This window comes from Salmo salar, chromosome ssa09, assembly GCF_905237065.1.
Source record: "Salmo salar chromosome ssa09, Ssal_v3.1, whole genome shotgun sequence".
NCBI lineage: Eukaryota > Metazoa > Chordata > Actinopteri > Salmoniformes > Salmonidae > Salmo > Salmo salar.
The window spans coordinates 119,045,165-119,066,451 of NC_059450.1; the positions used below are offsets into that span (position 1 = coordinate 119,045,165).

At 47.2% G+C, this 21,287-nt stretch overlaps 1 protein-coding gene across 5 annotated transcripts in view; it reads right to left on the bottom strand.

The window, feature by feature from the left end:
* LOC106612677 (uncharacterized) overlaps nt 1–21,287 on the bottom strand; it is a 53,687-nt gene that overhangs the window by 6,586 nt on the left and 25,814 nt on the right. For 4 of the 5 annotated variants that reach the window (XM_014214081.2, XM_014214083.2, XM_045724406.1 and 1 more), the window contains 15 exons: nt 16,161–16,261; nt 10,053–10,119; nt 8,613–8,659; nt 6,868–7,018; nt 5,016–5,147; nt 4,551–4,733; nt 4,236–4,328; nt 4,043–4,129; nt 3,800–3,833; nt 3,595–3,672; nt 3,079–3,177; nt 2,608–2,640; nt 2,446–2,456; nt 1,990–2,244; nt 116–1,760 (listed from right to left, as the gene is read on the bottom strand). In XM_014214081.2, coding sequence (XP_014069556.1) covers nt 116–1,760; nt 1,990–2,244; nt 2,446–2,456; nt 2,608–2,640; nt 3,079–3,177; nt 3,595–3,672; nt 3,800–3,833; nt 4,043–4,129; nt 4,236–4,328; nt 4,551–4,733; nt 5,016–5,147; nt 6,868–7,018; nt 8,613–8,659; nt 10,053–10,119; nt 16,161–16,261 — 3,016 coding nt within the window. The remainder of the gene's footprint in view (nt 1–115; nt 1,761–1,989; nt 2,245–2,445; nt 2,457–2,607; nt 2,641–3,078; nt 3,178–3,594; nt 3,673–3,799; nt 3,834–4,042; nt 4,130–4,235; nt 4,329–4,550; nt 4,734–5,015; nt 5,148–6,867; nt 7,019–8,612; nt 8,660–10,052; nt 10,120–16,160; nt 16,262–21,287) is intronic. The other variant, XM_014214082.2, reaches the window with a different exon arrangement.

Consider the following 21,287-nt stretch of genomic DNA (forward strand, 5'->3'; position numbering starts at 1 on the left):
TAAAACAACTCAGAGAAAATTCAACAATAAGACACCAACAAGTCTTTAGATATCCTCACTACTACACTATCTAATCAAATCATAGCCATTTATACAGGATGTTAAAGGTACTGACCAGTGGAATGGCTCTGAGCTCTTTTTACTGTAATCTTCTCCTCCTGATGCTGCTGTGGCGGCTGGGCCTGAGAAGGGACACTGTGCCTGGTGGTGACGGTCCACGGTGCATGACCCACACACACCCTCTTGTGGTGAAGTGGCACCTTCATGATGCTGGCCTTGGCGCTGTACATTCGAGCCAGCATTTGAACTTTACTGAGGATCCTCTCTGAGTTCTCCACCAGACATGGATCACCGGGGCTGGCCTCGAACAGGCCTATCCCCGCCACGTCTGCGACCGCTGCTCTCTCGTACAAGGTCCGGCTGGAGGACACCATCTTACAGTGGTGGGACCAGCAGCCCACCTTGATCTGGCAGGGTAGGCCCTCTAGGTTCCCAGTGAGGGAGCTCCTGTCTCTGATTCTACCCCACCCAGCCTGGGACACTGGGGCGGTCTTACTGTCATGAAGGCCTGTAAGTGGAAGGACAGTGGAGTCTTTCTGGGCCTCTTTAGGTTCTGCGTCCGGATCACTTGGACTTGGTCCGTGGCCGTTGATTACCTGCTGGTCTTTTGTGATCACTTTGGCTGCTTCGTCGCTGAATGAGGGCCCTTCGGTGATGTCTGTTGACAGGTTTGGTATGATTTCCCTCTCTGTTCTAACAGCGGCTCCTACTTTCTCCTTCTCTTTCCAATCCTTCATCAGCTCTGTGCAGGGCAGGAGCTCACTAACTGGCTCAAACCTGCTACATTCCTCCACAGCAGGCTCACCCTGACCTGGTGCCTGGCTGTGATCTTCCTGGGAACCAGCAGCAGAAGTAGAGGAACACTCTGGGCTGAGGGCTCCCTCTCCCTGGTCAGGCACTGACGGAAGTGGGGAGGGCAGCTCTGACTCAGGTTCTGCACCCCCATCGGAGCGCCCGCTCTCCGAGTCACACAGGCTGTCCTGGTGGCCAAAGACAGCAAAGCGGGACACGGAGTCTTTGACCAGGCCGGTGGGGATGATGAGGGAGAAGCTGTTTCTCCTGGGGGTGGGTCTGCTGTCACCTTCTCCTGCGTCTCCTGCCTCTGCCTCAGCCGCCTCGTAGTAGCTCCGGATCTTCTCGATGATCTGCCTGTCGGACCTGGTGAGCTGGGTCTCTTTCTTGGGCGCCAGAGGGCTCTGTACAGTGTGCTCTGGGACGGAGAGAGGAGCTTCTGAGGGCTTGTCCTCGTTGGGGAGGTCAGAGCAGAGTTCCTTCTCCCTCTCCCTTTCGCCTGAGAGGTTTACAGGAGAGAGCGGCGTCGGGGTTTCGAACGTTTGCTCGTCCTCCACCTCTGATGCATTTCTTTCCCCAACTGTCCCGGTTTCTTTGGCTGATGTGCTCTCCTCCTGAGGCATCTCCTCTATAACATCAGCTGGCAAAGGTGTTGACTCTCCCTCTTCACAACCACCTTCCTCTGAGGATTCCCTGGACAGACACGGTGGAAGAGTTTGGTCTTCCATTTTGGTTCTGCTCCCCTCCAGTTGCACTGTCATCTCCTCTGCACTATTGGGATGGGGGTCTTGCGACTCGTAAGTATCCTCCGTAGGGGAAGCAAGCAGCAGGCCATTTCCTTGCTGAGCAACTGGACATGGATCTGGCTCAGTTGTTTGGTCCTCCAGAGACTCATCCAGGGGTGAATCCTGTGGCGAGACAGAAACAGACACAAAAAAGCTAGTCATCCCCGCAGCTCCTATTATACGTACATGGGGAAGTAATGCAGCATAGACCAGATCCTGGTCTATAGATATGAAATTGATAGCTCATAAAACTAGACACTAACGTCTAGTGACTAGACAAGTGACACAGGTTGCTTTAAATCCATGGCAGCTGTTTAATAGTGTGTGAATTGTGAAAGACAGTATAGCCCACCCATACTATGTCAGGCTTGAGTTCGGCCATGCCCTCTCGCACGCGGCTCTGGTTAATGAACTGCATGATCTCCTCGGTGATGGAGAGGGTGGGCGGGGGGCTCAGGGGGGGTAGGTCCTCTTCTTCCAGGCCCGGGCAGGGGTCCGGCCGCTCTGCCTCAGCCTCCACCTCCATCACAGAGGAGGCCAGGGTGTTGGTGCTGCCTGAGGATCCCAGGCTATCTGCCCCAGGACACAGCTCCCCCTCGCTGCCAGCCTGTGGAGATGGACATGAACATCAACACTGAGATGGAGAATGTCAGGAAGGGAAGGTGTACTACTCAATAGCATTTCCAATGTCAACAAGGCGTTGCTCATAGTAATTATTGTCAAGTCATTCTTGCAAATGAGATATCATCTGATGTGTATGACAGTTGTGTGGGTGGATAGGGGCAAAACCAGTCTGAATCAAGCTTACCTTTGAAGAGACTGGATTCCATGAGAAGATAGGAATGGTTGGGGGGAAACAAACAAGGGTGTTTTTACTTTCCATTAAAAACATACCAAATCTTTCAGCCCTGACAGACTGAAGCACAACAAGGAAACAAGATAAACAAAAATCCTTTAAGAAAATTCTCACCATGATATGCTGTTTCGAAGTCTTTAGTTGGAGCTGGAAAGAAACAGCCATAAGCATTCAAGAATGAGTCATTTCCAATTATTACATTTATGAATTCATATTTTCAAGCTCTGTATGTTTAGTCCAAGTCCTGTGCAGTGGGTGATTCCTCTCTGGGCCCTTGTTCATAAAGTGTCTTAGAGTAGGAATGCTGATCTAGGATCAGGTCCTCCTTGTCCATATAATCTATATTCAAATATGATCTAAAAGGCAAAACTGATCCTTGATAAGCATTTCTGCTTCGAGACTCTTCATGTATGTGGGCCCTGGGCCTATATCCACAAAGTGTCTCAGAGTAGGAATGCTGATCTAGGATCTGTCCATATAATCTTATTCATTCTGATCTAAAATGCTAAACTGATCCTAGATCAGCACTGCTACTCTGAGACGCTTTGTGGACACAGGTTCTGGTCTATAGACATGAAGTCTCACCAGACTGCCTCCTGCCGCGGCGATAGGACAGGTTCCCCTCCAGCAGCAGGGGAAGGCTCTTCTTGGCCTTCTCTGGGGTGTAGATGAACTCTGGGGGCTCTGGACATACACATACACACACACACACACACACACACACACACACACACACACACACACACACACACACACACACACACACACACACACACACACACACACACAGAGAGAATTAATTTAACTCAGCAAACACAGACCAGACAGGCATATGGCAAAATGGCTTTGTTATTTGTTAGATTTATGACAAAGAAGAAGCCATCCCTCTCATCCAACTTTGGGGTAAAAAATGTGCTTAAAACCAGTAAAGATATCCAACAGAAATAAAAGTGTTTTGAACTAAAACAAAAAAGTCGTTCACATACAAATGAGATACTAGGTGCATTACAGGTAAGAATGGCTTGTCCTGACCTGATTGAAATGAGCTGACCTGTGTGTGTGCTGACCTGATTCAAATGAGATACTATGGCTTGTCCTGACCTGATTGGCGTCTCCCTCGATGGTATTCATCGCATCTTGGAGATGACTTTTTTAAATGATCCTGATCAAACTGAGGAGCTGTGAAAAAGAAATTGCGAGTTACTGAGTTGTGCATGATTGTAAACTGTGCACAATTGGTGTGAAATTGAAAGTGAAAAGTGTAGGTGTATGAATGTATGATGGTTTGAAATGACATGAAACTCACATTGACAGAAGTTGTCACCGAGTACCTGCCTTGCCTGAAAAATACATACAGGTATTTCAAGGATTGTTCAACTTGTGACAGTGTTTGCGGTAACTAGAACCAGCCACAAGGTGGCAGCACATCCTAACAGAGTGATTACAATATTCTCTGTTTCAGTTTAGCCACAACCTTAAGTGTAATATTGGCTGAAAAGTATTGCCATTCATATCGGCAACATTTACAGTAATGTACAATAAGCCTTACCTTCTGGGGTAGAGAGGCAAGATGGTTCTCCACTATCAGTCTCTTGAGGTAGTGCAGCCAAAGGCGTTTCTCCTCCTGGTTTTTGGTCTGTAACATGGGTAGGAGGGTAGTATAAATACACTGGTCTAACACAATACAATGTCCTGTTCTTTGATAGTGGTTCACTTGTAATTTGATTGTGGTTTACTCGTACCTGTACAATGTGCTGCAGTTTGGGGATGGTCTGATCGGACACCTTAAAACACAGGGGGTCCTTCATGGTTTCTACCAGAAGAAGATTACAGCACTGACGGGAGAGAAGGGTAGAGAGATGAGGGAAAGGGGAGAGTGAAAGACGAGAGGAAAGAGAGTGGAGGGGAAATAAGGGTGTCAGTAGAGAATCAAGCAACAAAAACGAAAACATTCGTCTTTTTTGATTGGTGTAGGTGTCATCTCTAATGATACATGCTCCTAGCATTTACAGAAACACAATCTGATCAATTCATTCCGGTGTCCGCACGTCACTCACAAATATGTGGGTGCTGTAGATGAAATGCTCCAGCCTCTTTTTAGCGATAAGCAGCATCTTGTCGAAGAGGAAGAATGCCCTCTCCTTCTTGACCCGTTGAACCCTGAAGGCGCCCTCCAACACCAGCTCCCCAAAGCCACTCAGGTCTGGACCTGCCCAGTTGGTCAACAAGCTCTCAACCTCCTGCCAGAGCCAAAAGACAAAAAGTGTTTGTGTTAACCCAAGCTTGACCTCTGACCTTCAAAAACAGTAGTCGAGACTGAGGTGTCCAAAAACCTCCAGATGTAGTGGAGATTGAGGTGTCCAAAGACCTCTGCGACCTCTAACCTCTTTTGACTTTTAGACCTCTACAGCCAGTTCAGAGTCATAGATTATGATCAGCAACAAAAGCTAACTTCTTTGTTACATTTTCAATGACAACTGCTGTAGTGGGTGACTGGGTAGAGTCTGACTGGTGGTCCATACCTGCAGCCTGACGGCGTGCTCCTGCTTCCTCTTCATATCGTTGATGTACCAGGCCACGGCTGTCATGGTGATGATGGCATCCTCCACCACCTCGTAGCCAGGGTCACTTTTATCAAAGTGTTTGGCCAGCTCCTGCCACACGGGGGCGATAGTGAGGTTAGGTTTCTATTATGCTTCGATCTCACCGTCAGTGTCATTGCATTTTGGTACACCAGAATTACATTGATTTCAAATGAAACCCTGCGTTTGCCTTGCAGCATTGCGTTGCAGAGGCAGTTGCAGTGCGTTCGGTGTGGCGCATACGTTGGATTTATCGAACGTATACGTCAAACTGTCTGCGTAGACGGCTTGACAAAAATGGTAGCAGACAGTGAATGTTGAACTTTTGTTGCATACATATCCAGATGATACTATATATCCAGGCGTACTATGTTGCACATTAATGCTGTCGGTGTGTTCGAAGCGTTAGTGTCAGTATAACGAGAAGGGAAGCTGCAGCCCAATATGGCGACCGGAGTATGGGCGAGTGGGTGTGTCGAAAGGAAAAGGAGTAACAAGGCAACTACTGTACCGCGAGAGTTTGAACTTCTGTTTTGAAGCCAGAGGATGAGTCTGGGTTGTAATTTAACTGTTAGTTTTACACCAATAATTTAACGTTTTCAGTTATAAAACTGACTATTGTTTATTTTTTATTAAAAGTACTGATCATGTGTGTGTTCTTACTGTGACTGTCACCCTAACATTGGCTACTAGGTATCTACTTCCCACATCGTTGCGGGACAGTAGTGCTTGGCAAGCGAGAGCGAAGGACATTGTGTCTCGGTGATGTTGTATGTATCAAGGTGACATCTAGATGGTTTTCAATATGAGTTATTTCTTGTGTAGGCTGCTATCCTACTTGAAATAAAATCATAGGAGGTAAAAAAAAAACGTTAGCTACAGCCTGCAACACTGGAACAGCTGCCCAATGGGGAGCACCTCATGTCGGCAAGCTGCTCCACACAACACCGGCGCACTAGTCAATGAAGGGATTCGATTATCTGGCCCGGGTGTGATTATGATGCTCTGTTCAAAGCCCACGGAAAAGTTGTAAGCATGTGGATAATGAGTAGGATTTTGTGTTTTCACGTGCAAAAGTGATTGCTTTTGATAAAAACGCTTCATCTGCCTTCCCAATGAAAACTAGTTTGAAAATTCAAACATATATTTTATGGAAAAGAGATGTTGTATGTTTCTGGACGATGCAGCATGCTGTGTTGTTGACAACATGATAGAACGGCACAGATCATTGCTCGATTTTGCCCGTTCATGTCACTGGCCAATGGGGCCATAGACCAGCGCACCGTTTCTCAGGTTAATATAACTCCCTCATTCGCACTGGTTTATCAACTTTGAAATGAGCTGATTCCCTTTCCATACACCCACTCGCCCATACCATATTGGGCTACAGCTACCCATACCTGAGAACAACCACCACAGAGGTGGGAGAGAGAACCCTAGGTCGTTGATCAGTGTCCAAACACAGCTAGTTAAATGCCATGAGTTGTGAGTCTGTGTTTAATGATAGGATCCTTATTTAATTTCACAGAATCTCTATGCTTCATTTACTTGCTAGCTGTACCCTTGGTCTGCTGAGTATCACACACCAATTGAGGCAAGGAGTGCAGAGTAAGAAACAGGATGAATTCTGATGATTTGGAGTGAAGGGAAACTGTCTACAATGGGGCCTGTACCTTTCCTCTGTGTACAATATAAAGTAGTTGTAGTAGTTCTCTGAATAAGTTTGACATTGATAGTATTGTATCAGTATCATCATATTGTCTCTCTGACCCAGTCCATGACCCATACTGACCTGCAACAGGAGGTGGTACTTGAGGATCCTCTGCACTGGCTTCAGCAGGTAGGTCTCCAAGGGCAGGGAGTGGCACAGGGTGGTCTGCCTCTCCTGGAAGAAGCCCACCAGGCTCTTGTTCTTCATGCAGTCCCTCAGAACAGCCACCGAGCTGGGGAAAGAGATCCAGGAGGAGTGGGGGTGGAGGTGGATGTTGGGGGTGGAAGAGGAGGAGGAGGGGGGTCCACAGTAAGACTCATCAGTTGGCTCATCACTATGCCAGACAGCACTTCATCTTATGGTGAAGCGTACAGTAATGTGTTCAGCGTATGCCTCCGGTCCCCCCTTCAGAGGGGCCTCTTTTTGGCTGAACGCAACTATTTACATACACTAAAACATTCTGCTTCATTCCCTTCGCTGTCCGACTGTGATGTCTTTCTCAGGCAAAAGCTCTGATATCTGTTAACAGCATCTTTTCGGATGAGCTATGAACATGGTCTTTTTTAAGACATCCCTGGATGAATGCACACAGCTCAGGTACAGGGCCAGGGCACCGTCGACGTCTCATAACAAATCTAATTCTGTTTCTGTTCTCTGTGACAGACGCATGAAAGGCTGTTTATACAGAGCACATGTAGAACACCACATCTTCATGGTGACGGGCAGCGATCCAGTGCTATTCAAACATCTGCCAGTCAAATAGTAGTGGCCCGTGGGATTAGAATTGATGTGCCGTGAAAGATGCTGCTTCTAAAATGCTCGTTACGTGTTTGTATTTCACACGCACAATATACTGTAAGTTAGCCTGATTGGCCAGTGACCGAATCGTTACCGCGATCATTAAATCAGTCACCATAGTCTTTCATTGGATTCACCTAGTTTCACTTGTCAGTCCGACCACTGAGTAGTTCAAGCTAATCAAGACCCTGAGCACGGTTACATGCACACAATAACGTGATCTTCGTGGACAGTCAGGTTAATATAATAGTTTGTTTAAAATGTTGACGTGCTTTTCAAGAAGAATTTCTCTAATAATCTCTAATAATCCTGTTTACATGACGTATCTGTAATCAGGCTGATGCACAAAATCGCGAATCAAAATAAACGTTCTACCACTGTGGCCATGTTATTGTTTGCGAAGACCTTTTGATTCTGAGTTCGGACATTTGTATGTCAAAACTATTTATAAGATGCATACTTTCAGTTTTTCAGGACTCGTGGGCAGATCAAATACACCGCTGGACCGACGATTAAGGTGTTTACATGTCCTAATCATTTGAAAGATTGCTCAGAAAATCAGGTGTTTTAATCGGCTTATGCTTACTTCGATTTTGACCTTACGCCGATTAAGATCAGCAGAGTGAGGTGTTTACACGACTAATGCCATACTTGACCTACTGCCACAATCAGTTTAATATCGAATTACTACTGGTGCATGTAAATGTGCTCAATGTCCATTAAAGTCATTTTCCTTTCACTAATGTCTCTCCACAAAGGATGGTGATTACAACTGTACTCTTTCCCCCCCACCATCATATACAATTGTATACTTATTGTAATAACAAATGAAAATGTGTATTTTGAACTTTACTTGTCCACTGTACTGAATTCATTCCATTCTCACCCCAGGTCACTTCACTATATCTATCATTCAATGATCTAGGTCAAATGACAGCCCCAAGAGCACATCAGTATAGTGGTGTGTGTGTGTGTGTGTGTGTGTGTGTGTGCGTGTGCGTGTGCGTGTGTGTGTGTGCGTGACTTACTTGGGGTAGTTCATACAGTACAGGGTATATATGTCGAAGGCTTCGCTCTAAACAAGAGGAAGAGAAACCAAAGAAAAACGATTACATTAGTGGGGAGAAGAGAGACAGGTGAGAAAGACCAGCGACACCGAGCTTTGGTTTCCATGTTCCCTCTGCTACAAATCACTGTCATCTGAGAGACCCCCTGTGATCATGTGACACCTCTCCTCACACGAGGGTCAGCCTCCAGGTCTCAGTCAGAAATAAGTACTTTGTTTTTATCTCGTAACAAAACCCCATTCCCTGACTTATGTAAACATGTATTCTCATCCAAGAAACATCTCATCTAAACATCTCATCTAAGAAAGCAAAGGAATGAGAAAATAACTGCATTTTATATTTAAGTAGGTTTAGATAATGGTTCTGTGAGGTCAACTGAATGTTACATTCCAAAACAGTTGTGTATGTATGTATACTTGTCTTTACCACTGCGACGTACATATGGCCAGCAGGTATAGGGTTTGAGAGTCATAGCTTAGCAGATGGTGAATTGTTACAGGCTACAGCTGACTCCATGCAGACCCAGTGTCTTACTGCACCTAAACTAAGAGCACGTATGGCCTCATTCCAAGCAGAAACGGTCACATTTGAACTGCGTTTCCCACGTTCCACTCCGCAGTAGCGAGGGGCCGTTGTCCTCACACCGTTTAGAGAGGTTAGTCTAGCTCAGAGAAGCATCGCAAAACCCAGGATAACCTTGCCGGTAATGGCTTAATCAAATGTGCTCCGCATTTCCGCAGCCATCTATAATTGACCACAACAGTAGCCCATTCAATAGCAGAGAACTATAGCGACCTGCTGGATAAAGGGGTCTGGGCGCCAAAGAGGAAAGTACAGGCTGGAGACGGGACTAAGAATAGGCACCCTTGGATCCTGGACTGCAAATGGGATTCTGGTTCTTGCGTCTTGGTCCAGCTTTGGCAGGGCCAGGCGTGTCAGTCTGCAGCCCCAAATATGGAGGCATACCCTGGGAGTCAGAGACATAGACGCTGGCCAGTCACCGCTTCAGAACCAGAACCAATCACGACATCTCTCTGGTCACGGGCCTGCACACACTCACATAGCCCAAGTACAAACATTTCCTCTGACACAATGCCCAATATCAGCGGCCCACTTCAAACAGCTGTGGTTCTCTACTTGGCCGAAAACAAAAGTTTGTTTCACACGATCTGTTTGCTTGATATTTGAACAGCGCTCTGCATCCAGAGAACCAAATAGCTACTGTACACAAGCAACATATTAGCCTACACAGCTAGACAGTCGTAAGCCATGACCCAACAGGGGCTGGCTGTGACCAACCATTCGGGAAACACTGGTTTAGGTCATCGGAATACCCACCAAAAATGTGCAATGTGAATTTACTGGTTGTTTGTGCTTTATCATAGCAATGTGGTGACTCACCCTCTCAACGAAGCACTCGGCAATGGCAGCCGCATGAGGACTCCTCTCCAGGTCCTCTAGAAGCTCACTGTGAGACAGACAGACAGACAGACAGACAGACAGACAGACAGACAGACAGACAGACAGACAGACGTCAGTTATGGGCGATGAGAACACCAGTGCAGCAATGTAAACTTATCAATGAAACACAAAGAGGTCATGGAACTTGTCTACATTCCTGAGACTCATGCTCTACGAATCAGTACAACAGCTCTCAGTCATGATAAAACATACCACTGTCAAATACTGTAACATCCATGTAACAACTACTCATAACACATAATGATGAGCACATAAACTGCTATGTAAAATGGACAGCACAGATATTGCTTAGTAGACACTGTGCAGTGCTTATGAGTGCATATGAGTTTGTCAAGGTCTAGGACAGTTCCTGAGAACTGAGCACCCCCATTTGTTTGGAGACTGTTATTCCGTCTCCACCGAGGCTCTTGGAGCTGGTGTCGAAGACGATCCTGGCAGGGATGGATCCCAAATCCCAACTCCATTTCCACAAAGGATTCATTTATGTCTCCCCTTTCGATCCTTCCAAACGATCTCCTAAATGCATGCAGATGGGACACATCTAGCCTTGGCTCCACATCAGCCAACCTCAACCAGAACCCCCTTCCAGCTGTCCCACTACCCCCCCCCCACACCCCTCCGCAACACCCGAACCTTACAAACACAGACCTGAATCAGACTGCTTTTAACAGGGGAGAGTGGGTGGGTGGGTGGGCGTTCGCTTTCAAGGGTCAAATAACCACGTGCACCCGTTTCACCTTTGGTCCCGTGCCATGAGCTCACCCTAGCCTCCTCATCACCACGGACAGACGTCTGCTGAAACACATACGCAACCTCTCTCCAGGACCCGGTAACTTTTGATTAACATCCTACTTCGTGTATGTCAGCAGAGGGAGAGAGCAGAGGGTCTCTCTTTTCACTATCGGAATGAATCAAAATTATTGGTGAAAGATTTTCTTGGCGGGAGAGTGTGGAAAAGGTAAGGAATAGTAGTGAAGAGGGGAGATTTGAGGGAGTGGGGATAGTGATGACGGTTTGAATTCTGACTCCGATTAGGAGAGGATGGAGGTTGATGTAGCTAATGTAATGGCCGTCTCTAGTGGTTACTGGGACATCTCAAAAGGGACAACAGCCTCACATTCCTGGACAGCTGAATGAGGGTGTCGTTTGCTGCGGTCCCATCAGCCTGTATCTGACGTTGCACGACGTGATGAGCAGCCCAGCCGCACTCAGTTCATTAGCGAAGCCCAACTTCCCTGCATCTCTGAGAGGCCCAGGGCCGCCGGACTGGCCAGTCTCCCGGGATCCCCCCTCTTCCGAAGGAAAACAGAGAGGCGCTCTGTAAACACCCGGAGTTCGCCTTCATATGGCCGGGGGGAAAAGTTCAGAGTGAAACCGCAGCCCTCCATTCTTTCGTGTCGCTCTCTCCTCCCTCGGAGACGAGGCTTGTTTGGCGGCTGCCCTCCGCGGTGAGAGGGCGTCATTAGGGTTTCGGGGGAAGCAGGGGGGAGTTATGGGTGGTTTTTATCAAATGGCCACAGAGCAGGGTGTCTCTGAGTGCCACTGGCCCTGACTGATGTGGGAATCCTGTTGTTGACAGACAAAGACAAAGAGAAAGAGGGAACAGAGAACATGCCACCATGGAGACATTTCCTCCATCTGCAAGAGCAAAGGGCTTTCAACAAGACTACATCTGCAGTGCTGCAGCATGTTCGCAAACTTGTATCCTCACGTTGGATTTAATTAAGGCTTGGCACTTACTAGAAGGGCCTGATACTTTAAGACAAAAGCCCTGGAAAGTATTTGGCTGTCAGGACCTTGGACTTGAGTTATGTTTGTAACAACCCTACTAATTGCTTTCCCAGCTTTTCATTTTGAAAACACTCCATCCATAGACTTTTAACAGAGATGCTCCATATTTGAGTTCTGAGAAAAACTTGAGTTTTAAGTCAAGCCTACTGATCTTATCTCCTCACTGTATGTGTATTGTTCTTCCCTGTGAAATATGACACACGACAATCTGGTATTTGAAGTATGTGCATTTGATCCTCCTCTAGATAGAGGGTGAACTGTGAGGGGAAAGAGGAGTTTCCTCCAGATGATCCCCCCTACAGTTGTATATTTCACGAAGAGTTACAGTCAAACAGGGGAGTCACCTGAGAGGCGCACTGTCAATGAACTCACGCGCTCCCTCACGTCTCTCTGCTTCGTTCTTTCCATTTCCGTACTTCTGAACCTCTCTTTTCATTGTGTTTATAAGGTAATACCTTCCATACTGCCTGTTCCCCCTTCTCTTTTCCTCCGGTACTCCTCACTTCCCTCCTTTCTCCTTTCATAATCAACCCTCTCTCATGGAGTGCGATCTCTGCATTAGATTTAAGCACTTGCAGGTCTGTTTCCTCTTTAGTAACTACACAGTAAGTGCCAGCAAAAAGCAACAGAGACCTATCTAGATCCCTTCATCAGAGAATGTTTATATGCACTTGAACCTTGCTGGCCTTGTGTTCCCAATACCATCCCTGAGTATCGTCACATGCTGACTTCATCGCCTCTCTGAAAGTGAGAACTTCTTTCATGTGACACCACATCCTCAGCAACACCACCCACTCCCACACCAGCCACGGCAGATACAAGCAGACAGCATGAATCCAGGGCTGTTTAGGGGGATTCCAGCCAGGCAGACTTCTCCGGGTCACAGGGATGACTGTGAAGGGGTGGGTGGCTTGAGCACTCAGACTGACTCAGTCTGGTCAGGTGCGAAAGGCTGAGGGGTTATGTCTTTCGTGTGGGACTTCATGGGAGCCGTGACCCCAGGCAAGCATGCAGGGGTCACAGTGAGGTCTAAATCACACGTAGTGCAGGAATCTAACCAGGCTTGACTAAACGTCACCGGAGCCCAGCCCTTTACTGTACGTTCCACAAGCAACGTGAGAAATGGAATGAATTAGACACACATAGAAATATAATTACTAGAACGGGGAAAAGCCTCTCAGATCATGGCAATAATTATACTTCTATATTTCTATGGTGCCACGCGTCCACATTCCAATTGACTTCAACTCTATGGCACAACTGAAATACCAGCAGTATAAGAAATAGTAGTGGCACACCAAACGGGTAATAAAACCATTATCCACAGTCACTGGAGGTAATTGATCTGTTTATACTGTAACGTCATGCACTATCAATGTACGCTGTCAATAGCCAGCTTTGAAACCCGTGATATTATACAGAACATTTGCTTTCTTATTAGGCTTTTCCTTACAGATCCTCTACTTCTCATTATCATTCTACAGTACAGCAGCTGCACGCAAACCAAAAAAATAGAGTTCCTTTTGAAAGGTCTATGTTTCTAGTTGAAATTGACTTTGCGTGTGAGTCGCGGCTGGCTTCGCACCAGGCCTTAGACAGACACAAGAGATAAATCATGGAACTCAGACAATGCAATTAAACATCTTCATGTGCTGTAGTAAAGTCTCTATCGCTCTCTGTCTCTTTGTTTCTGTGTTTCTCATGCGCGCTGTATTAGACTACAGAGGATTCAACGTCTCCGGCAAACTTTCCATATGAGGGATTTGGAACAGAGAGACGAAAGAGAGGATGGGCAGAGATTCTTAGCAAGAGACGGTTAAGCCATCTTGATAAGCTCAGGCCTGACTAATCTCTCTGTCTCTGTGTCTGTCTCTTGGTCTCTCATGATGGGTTGGGTTAGAAAAGGTTACAGGTTACGATTCCACGTATAGTCACGTGTCCATAGAGATAAATCTGTACGTGATGCAGGATCCTTTTTCCATGGCAGACTAAACAATTACAGCACTTCTCTGACTGTCCTAGTGGCCTGTTCAGCCACAGTTTCTACTCAGCCGCGAATCTAATAAAGATGGACAAGATTAACCGCACTAACTAGTAGAATAGTACAGAGCATGTCTGTCTGTCCTGGCTGTACTGTTCACCAGGCTGTGCCCTGTCTCTCGCCGCGGTGCGGTCGGCTCACAGCAGGGTCCAGAACTCTAACCCCAGGCTTTGTCCACCGCGGCGGGCCACGGCGAACGACATCAGTGTGCTGCCTGGAGAACAGGCCAAGAAAGTAGACGTAACAACACCAGTGAGGATACAGGGGCTGCATACCACAGCGATGAGGAGATGAGATTTAGAAAAGGCAGAACAAGAGAAAGGACGAGCGAGAAAAGGGCAGATTTTTTTCTCTACTTATCGTGGCAAGAAGAGGATAAAGGTGAAATCGATCCTGGTTTCTCTCTCAGATGAACAGTGCGCTACTTTGAGTGATGAAAAAAAGAAAAAGAGAGTTAGCAAACAATTTGTTATTTTTCTCCCTGGGAGCCTGTTTGGGAACTGACTGCTCTCATTCTGTTCATTACAAACAAATGTAATTTATGGCCTAGCTAGCCCCACAGCAACGAGCGATGGGGATAAACCCCTGGCACTGATGCACATACTCTACTGTACTGCAATGAGTTACTCTGCACAGAGCCTGGAGCAGACGGGAGAAATCCCTCTCTCTCTCTCTCTCTCTCTCTCTCTCTCTCTCTCTCTCTCTCTCTCTCTCTCTCTCTCTCTCTCTCTCTCTCTCTCTCTCTCTCTCTCTCTCTCTCTCTGTTTCTTTCTGCAACAGTGAGGCCATTTCCCATGATAACTGGGGGCAGGAAGCCATATTGGATTTGGAGAAGGAGGGGGCAGGTTAGGAGCACTTACTCATGTAGGGGGAGGTATGTAATGAAAAGAGCCGACTTGGCACGAGCATTGAGACTGAAGTGTGAAAACAAGAGTGTCAGCAGGGGGGCAGGGCGAGGAGCATTGAGGAAATAGGAAAAATATGAGCGATACTCTTCCCAGGGCTTCACTGGAAGCCGCCGGGTCCAAACTCATCCCTGCCATTTCTCCCTCCACAACGTTCCCATCACTGAATGAAGTGAACTAATGACATGGGAATGATTGATGCTTTTCATTGACACATTCGCTATTCCAGGCAAATAAACTGAAATACTGTATCAATGTATCACTCCTGAAACGGGGAAATGATGAAAATCAGGCTACAGTTAAACAAAGTCCAATCGCTTGAGCAACTATAGCGAGCCAAATGGTTGTTTCCCTACCCTCCTGTAAACGGTTTCCAGGAAACATAAATGGATCTCTACTTTCAGTGTAAACAGCAATCTGAAAACATCTAGCTGGAGAGAATCTCAGATACGCTTCCGTGCCATGGTGTACGGAACATCATCTCACACATATAAGCAATCTCAAGCCTCCTCTCTGGTTATGGAATGTAAAATCTGGTGAGCCATGACTTAAGACGTATACCTTAACCTTGAGAGCTGTTGTGACCATAACTGGGCTCGCTGGATAGTATCACTTATTCCAAGTCTCTCTCAGTCTTTTTTTGCCTGCTTTCTCTCTCTCTCTCTCTCTCTCTCTCTCTCTCTCTCTCTCTCTCTCTCCCACCCCCTCTCTTTCTCTATCTCTCTCTGTTTCTCTTTCTATCTCTCTCTGTGTCTGCACATTGTCTGTCTGGTGGAGGCCTGGGGTCTGGGCCAGCCATTGTGTCTGCAGCACATTAAACGGACATCACTGCCACCCAGGCTGCAGCCTGTACACAAGCTGCCTCGGCAGAGAGAGCGAGAGAGAGAGAGACAGGGAGAGAGAGAGAGAGGACGAGAGAGCATGGAGCAGAGGAGAAAGGAGGGTAGGGTTTAAGGGTAGCTGCAGGAGAGTTTTCACCACCATAGTTGTAGAATTTTACATGGATCAGCGCTGAGTGAAATTGAGCCGAGTAAAATGGAAAAAGTTGCAATTTTCGTTGATGGTAAGTGGTAGCATTGATCACCAATTAGACATTGCACTGGGACGAAAGATGTAGCGTACCTGCAACATTTTCATGGACAGAAGCTAAGATCTACACAAAAGCACGAGGACACATCTCTTCGACCCCAGTTCAGGGCTGATACAGTCTAACAGCTGTAGCGACCAGTGAGGATGAAGTAGGTCTAACATGTAAGCAGATAGAGACAGAGAACACACACACTAACCCACCTGTTGAACTCATAGATGTCCTCAATGTTGCAGAACAGAGTGCTGACGTCTTCCGGCTTGAGCGGCAGGTCCCCACAGTCAATGATGCAACCCAGGTAGTCCTGAGAGCGGAGAGAGAGAGAGAGAGAGAGAGAGAGAGAGAGCGAGAGAGAGGGAGAGATTCTGTGAATGTGATTATGTAAATGCCCGTCAGTATGTTTATTGACAAAATAAACAAAATACAATCTTCATCATAATCTCATCATTCATACTTCAAGTTCGTTTGTTTCTGACTTCATATAGTTGCTCAAATGGACAAAAGTTCCTTCTTCGTCCCTCCCCAGTGAAGTAGCTTTAGTTCTTCCAAGTGATTCTCTGATAGCTGTCTTACGGTCACTTGAAATTGAATTATCATGAAGGCTTTCTTCATGAGAAAAAACTGATACTTGAGCCCTACACCAATCCTTACTGTAAACGCACTGAGAAGCCCAAGAAAGCAAACCTAGCAATTAATACAGTGGTAAAGGCCTCGCTGTTACAATATTTTCTATTTTCCTTTCGTGGTCCTCTCTCTGACCTGGGAAATAAAGCCATGCTCTAGTCTCATGAGTATGATATGCCCCCACCCCCCAAAAACACAGACTAACATCCCCAAGTACCACTACCGACAGGGCACGTTGCTCCGCGAAACCTGGAAGAGAGTATTCCGAGCTGGGCTAAGGGCCTTAAGAAAGAAGGGGGCTTCAAAATGTGTCTGGCCAATCCACAGACTTGTGTCTGGCCAATCCACAAGTCTACCACCTTCAATGTAGTGTTCATTAGTTAGGCTAAAAGACCTTATATAGGCTAGCTGTCAGCACTTTATCAGAGGCCTCCAGGGCCCAATAGTCCCGTAATCAGCATGTTTTTTAAGTGGCCAACAAGCCCATCTGATAAAGCCACATCCTACATACAACTCTCTCTCCAGATGCCAACCCGATGGAGAAACCACAGAGGATCCTATCCAGGGTTGCTGTTCATTCTGCTGGTCTGAGTTTAACAGAGAGATCTGAGTAACTGTGAGGGAGGCTGCGGTCCACCCAGAGGCCCAGTTACCATTCTGGCCCGCGAGAACGAGCCAACAACAGAAAAACAAAGAGGGGCTAAAATAAGATGAAGCCAATTTAATTGCAAAAATAAACGGGTGTAAATAAACAAACAGACAAAGTATGCGTGAGAGTACAGGGGTGTGGGAGGGGGTGAGAGGTGGGGATGGCAGGGCGTTATGACCGGGAAGGGGGCTTCAATGTACCCTATCGCTGACAGAGCCGAGCAGAGTGGAGCGCTCCTAGGGTACATTCCTGGATGGTAAAATGTTTTTTTTCTTTCTTTGTCTCCAGTTGTGTTTGTTTCCAGAGCCACCGGGGTTCTGGGAAAAGCAAACAGGCCGAGGTGGGGCAAAGTGAGACAAAAAATAAAGGGGGCTCCGCCACATTCATCACCTTTTAAAGGCAAGGGAACACTGGCACTGTAATTACTGTCCACTTACAGACAGTCATGGGTGAACAAGAATTCCCCCTCGCACACACACTTCCACACACACGCACGCACACACAGACAGACAGAGAGACAGACACACATACGCAGGCATGCACACACACACACACTCCTTTCGGAGGGCAAGGAGGACCCATAGCGAGAAGAGAGGAGGAGAGCGAGAGACAGATGGATGAGTGAGAAGTTGACAGAAGAAGCGAGGAGAAGACCGGAAAAATGAGGAAGAGACTTGAGGGGGAAATTGAGACATAAGAGGGTTAAACGCAGGAGAGCACAAGAACAGAAAGGACTGAGAAAGAGATACATGTTTCACTGTGAAAAGGAAGAAAGACAGATAGAATGAAAGCAATAGAGAGAGAGAAAGAGAGAGAGAGAGAGAGAAAGAGAGGCAGCCGGCAGGTTTTGGTCTCTTTGTCTGAGAAACTAGGTCAGAGTTTGGAGAAAGGAGTTTGTCCCTCTGTGCTGCCTGCGAGGGCCCCTCCATCCCCTCCGCATGTGCCCCAAACTGGGGGGTTACAGCCAAGGAGAGGCAAAAAACGCTCCGTTCCCCCAAACCCCCACCCCCAATTTCCTGTCCTATTTGGCAGGAGTACAGCGAGAACGAAAGGGGGCTTCGCTCTTCCTGGCTCTCCCCATTTTCTCTCCACCTTTCTCCTCCTGTCTTCCAACATACTGTATACTGCACATTCAAGACATATATGAGCAAATACATATGGGAGCTCACACATGCACAAACACGAGAAGGCAAACTATTTAACTGTTCACACACACAAAGACACACACACACACACACACACACACACACACACACACACACACACACACACACACACACACACACACACACACACACACACACACACACACACACACACACACACACACACACACACACACACACACACACTGACTCCAATCATCATACTTGGTTCTTATTACCAGCAACTTTGACATCATCCCTGGATCAAAACCAGATTTCCATAGCTGTAAAGGCTGAGCCTAATGCACGCTCGAGCCAATAGACATCACATGTGCAACTCACACAGTCAGCAGTCTGAGACAGCCAACAACTAACTCCATTCCATCAACTCAGGGGCCCACAGCCGTGCTCTGTCCCAAATCCCTGTCCTGCAAAAACAAATGTATGGACATTTGCTCTGTAAGGCATCCCTGCACAGGCCAGCTCTGTCAAATGCCTGCTCGTTTTACTGGCTCTTAAAAGGCTGAGCTTCAAAAAGGGGGTTACATTTCAGGGCTTCTCAAACCTCTAACGCATACCCCACACACCTACCCTGACATGTCCTGAAGAAGCTGTTCGTTCGTTAGTTCTCTCTCTCTCTCTCTCTCTCTCTCTCTCTCTCTCTCGCACGGACACACATTTACCCCTCCGCTCTCAGCACCGTTCTCCCAGAGCGCTGATTGCACCACCTGCTGATCTCCACCTGCTAATGGGCAGCACTGGCAACATTCCCCCTCTCTCCACATCAAAGCAGAGGCAGAACCCCTTAACTAAGCAATCAAATAAGCTAAATGCCGGTACAGGGACAAGGTTGAGACGCAATTCAACGGCTCAGACATGAGAGGTATGTGACAGGGTCTACAGGAAATCACGGACTACAAAAAGAAAACCAGCCACGTCACGAACACCGACGTCACACTTCCAGACAAACTAAATACCTTCTTTGCCCGCTATGAAGATAATACAGTGCCACCACCGCGGCCCGCTAAGAAGGACTGCTCACCTTCTCTCCTTCTCCGTGGCCGATGTGAGTAAAACATTTAAACGTGTTAACCCTCGCAAGGCTGCTGGCCCAGACGGCATCCTTAGCCGCGTCCTCAGAGCATACGTAGACCAGCTGGCTGGTGTGTTTACGGACATATTCAATCTCTCCCTATCCCAGTCTGTTGTCTCCACATGCTTCAAGATGGCTACCATTGTTCCTGTACCCAAGAAGGCAAAGATAACTGAACTAAATGACTACCGCCCCGTAGCACTCACTTCTGTCATCATGAGGTGCTTTAAGAGACTAGTCAAGGATCCTATCCTTACCGGCCACCCTCGACCCACTCCAGTTTGCATACCGCCCCAACAGGTTCACAGACGACGCAATCGCCATCACACTGCACACCGCCCTATCCCATCTGGACAAAAGGAATACCTATGTAAGAATGCTGCTCATTGACTACAGCTCAGCATTCAACATCATAGTACCCTTCAAGCTCATCATCAAGCTGGAGGCCCTGGGTCTCAACCCCGCCCTGTGCAATTGGGTCCTGGACTTTCTGACAGGCGGCCCCCAGGTGGTGAAGGTAGGAAACAACATCTCCACTTGGCTGACCCTCAACACTGGGGCCCCACAAGGGTGCGTGCTCAGCCCCCTCCTGTACTCCCTGTTCACTCTTGACTGCGTGGCCATGCACGCCTCCAACTCAATCATCAAGTTTGCAGACGACAAAACAGTAGTGGGCTTGATTACCAATAACGACGAGACAGCCTACAGAGAGGAGGTGAGGGCACTCGGAGTGTGGTGTCAGGAAAACAACCTCTCACTCAATGTCAACAAAACAAAGTTGATGATCGTGGACTTCAGGAAACAGCAGAGGGAGCACCACCCTATCCACATCGAAGGGACAGCAGTGGAGAAGGTGGAAAGTTTTATGTTCCTCGGTGTACATATCACCGACAAACTGAAATGGTCCACCTACACAGACAGTATGGTGAAGAAGGCGGAACAGCGCCTCTTCAACCTCAGGAGGCTGAAGAAATTTGGCTTGTCACCCAAAACCCTGACAAACTTTTACAGATGCACAATCGAGAGCATCCTGTCGGGCTGTATCAAAGCCTGGTACGACAACTGCACCGCCCTCAACCACAACCCTCTCCAGAGGGTAGTGAGGTCTGCACAACGCATCACCGGGGGCAAATTGCCTGCCCTCCAGGACACCTACAGAACCCGATGTCACAGGAGGCCAAAAAGATCATCAAGGACAACAACCACCCGAGCCACTGCCTGTTCACACCGCTACCATCCAGAAGGCGAGGTCAGTACAGGTGCATCAAAGCTGGGACCGAGAGACTGAAAAACAGCCTCTAACTCAAGGCCATCAGACTGCTAAACAGCATTCACTAACTCAGAGAGGCTGCTGCCTACATTGAGACCCAATCACTGGCCACTTTAATAAATGGATCACTAGTCACTTTAAACAATGCCACTTTAAATAATGCCACTTTAATAATGTTTACATATCTTACATTACCCATATCACATGTATATACTGTATAATATACCATCTATTGCACCTTGCTGATGCTGCTCGACCATCGCTCATCCATATACTTATATGTACATATTCTCATTCACCCCTTTAGATTTGTGTGTATTAGGTAGTTGTTGGGGAATTGTTAGATTACTTGTTAGATATTACTGCACTGTCGGAACTTGAAGCACAAGCATTTCACTAAACTTGCATTAACATCTGCTAACCATGTGTATGTGACCGATACAACTTGATTTGATTTGAACCAGATCACTCCCTCCCTCCAGCACAGACCTGACCTGCATGAACCACACTGTCTTGCACCTCACCCTAACCCTAACCCTAGGTCCATCA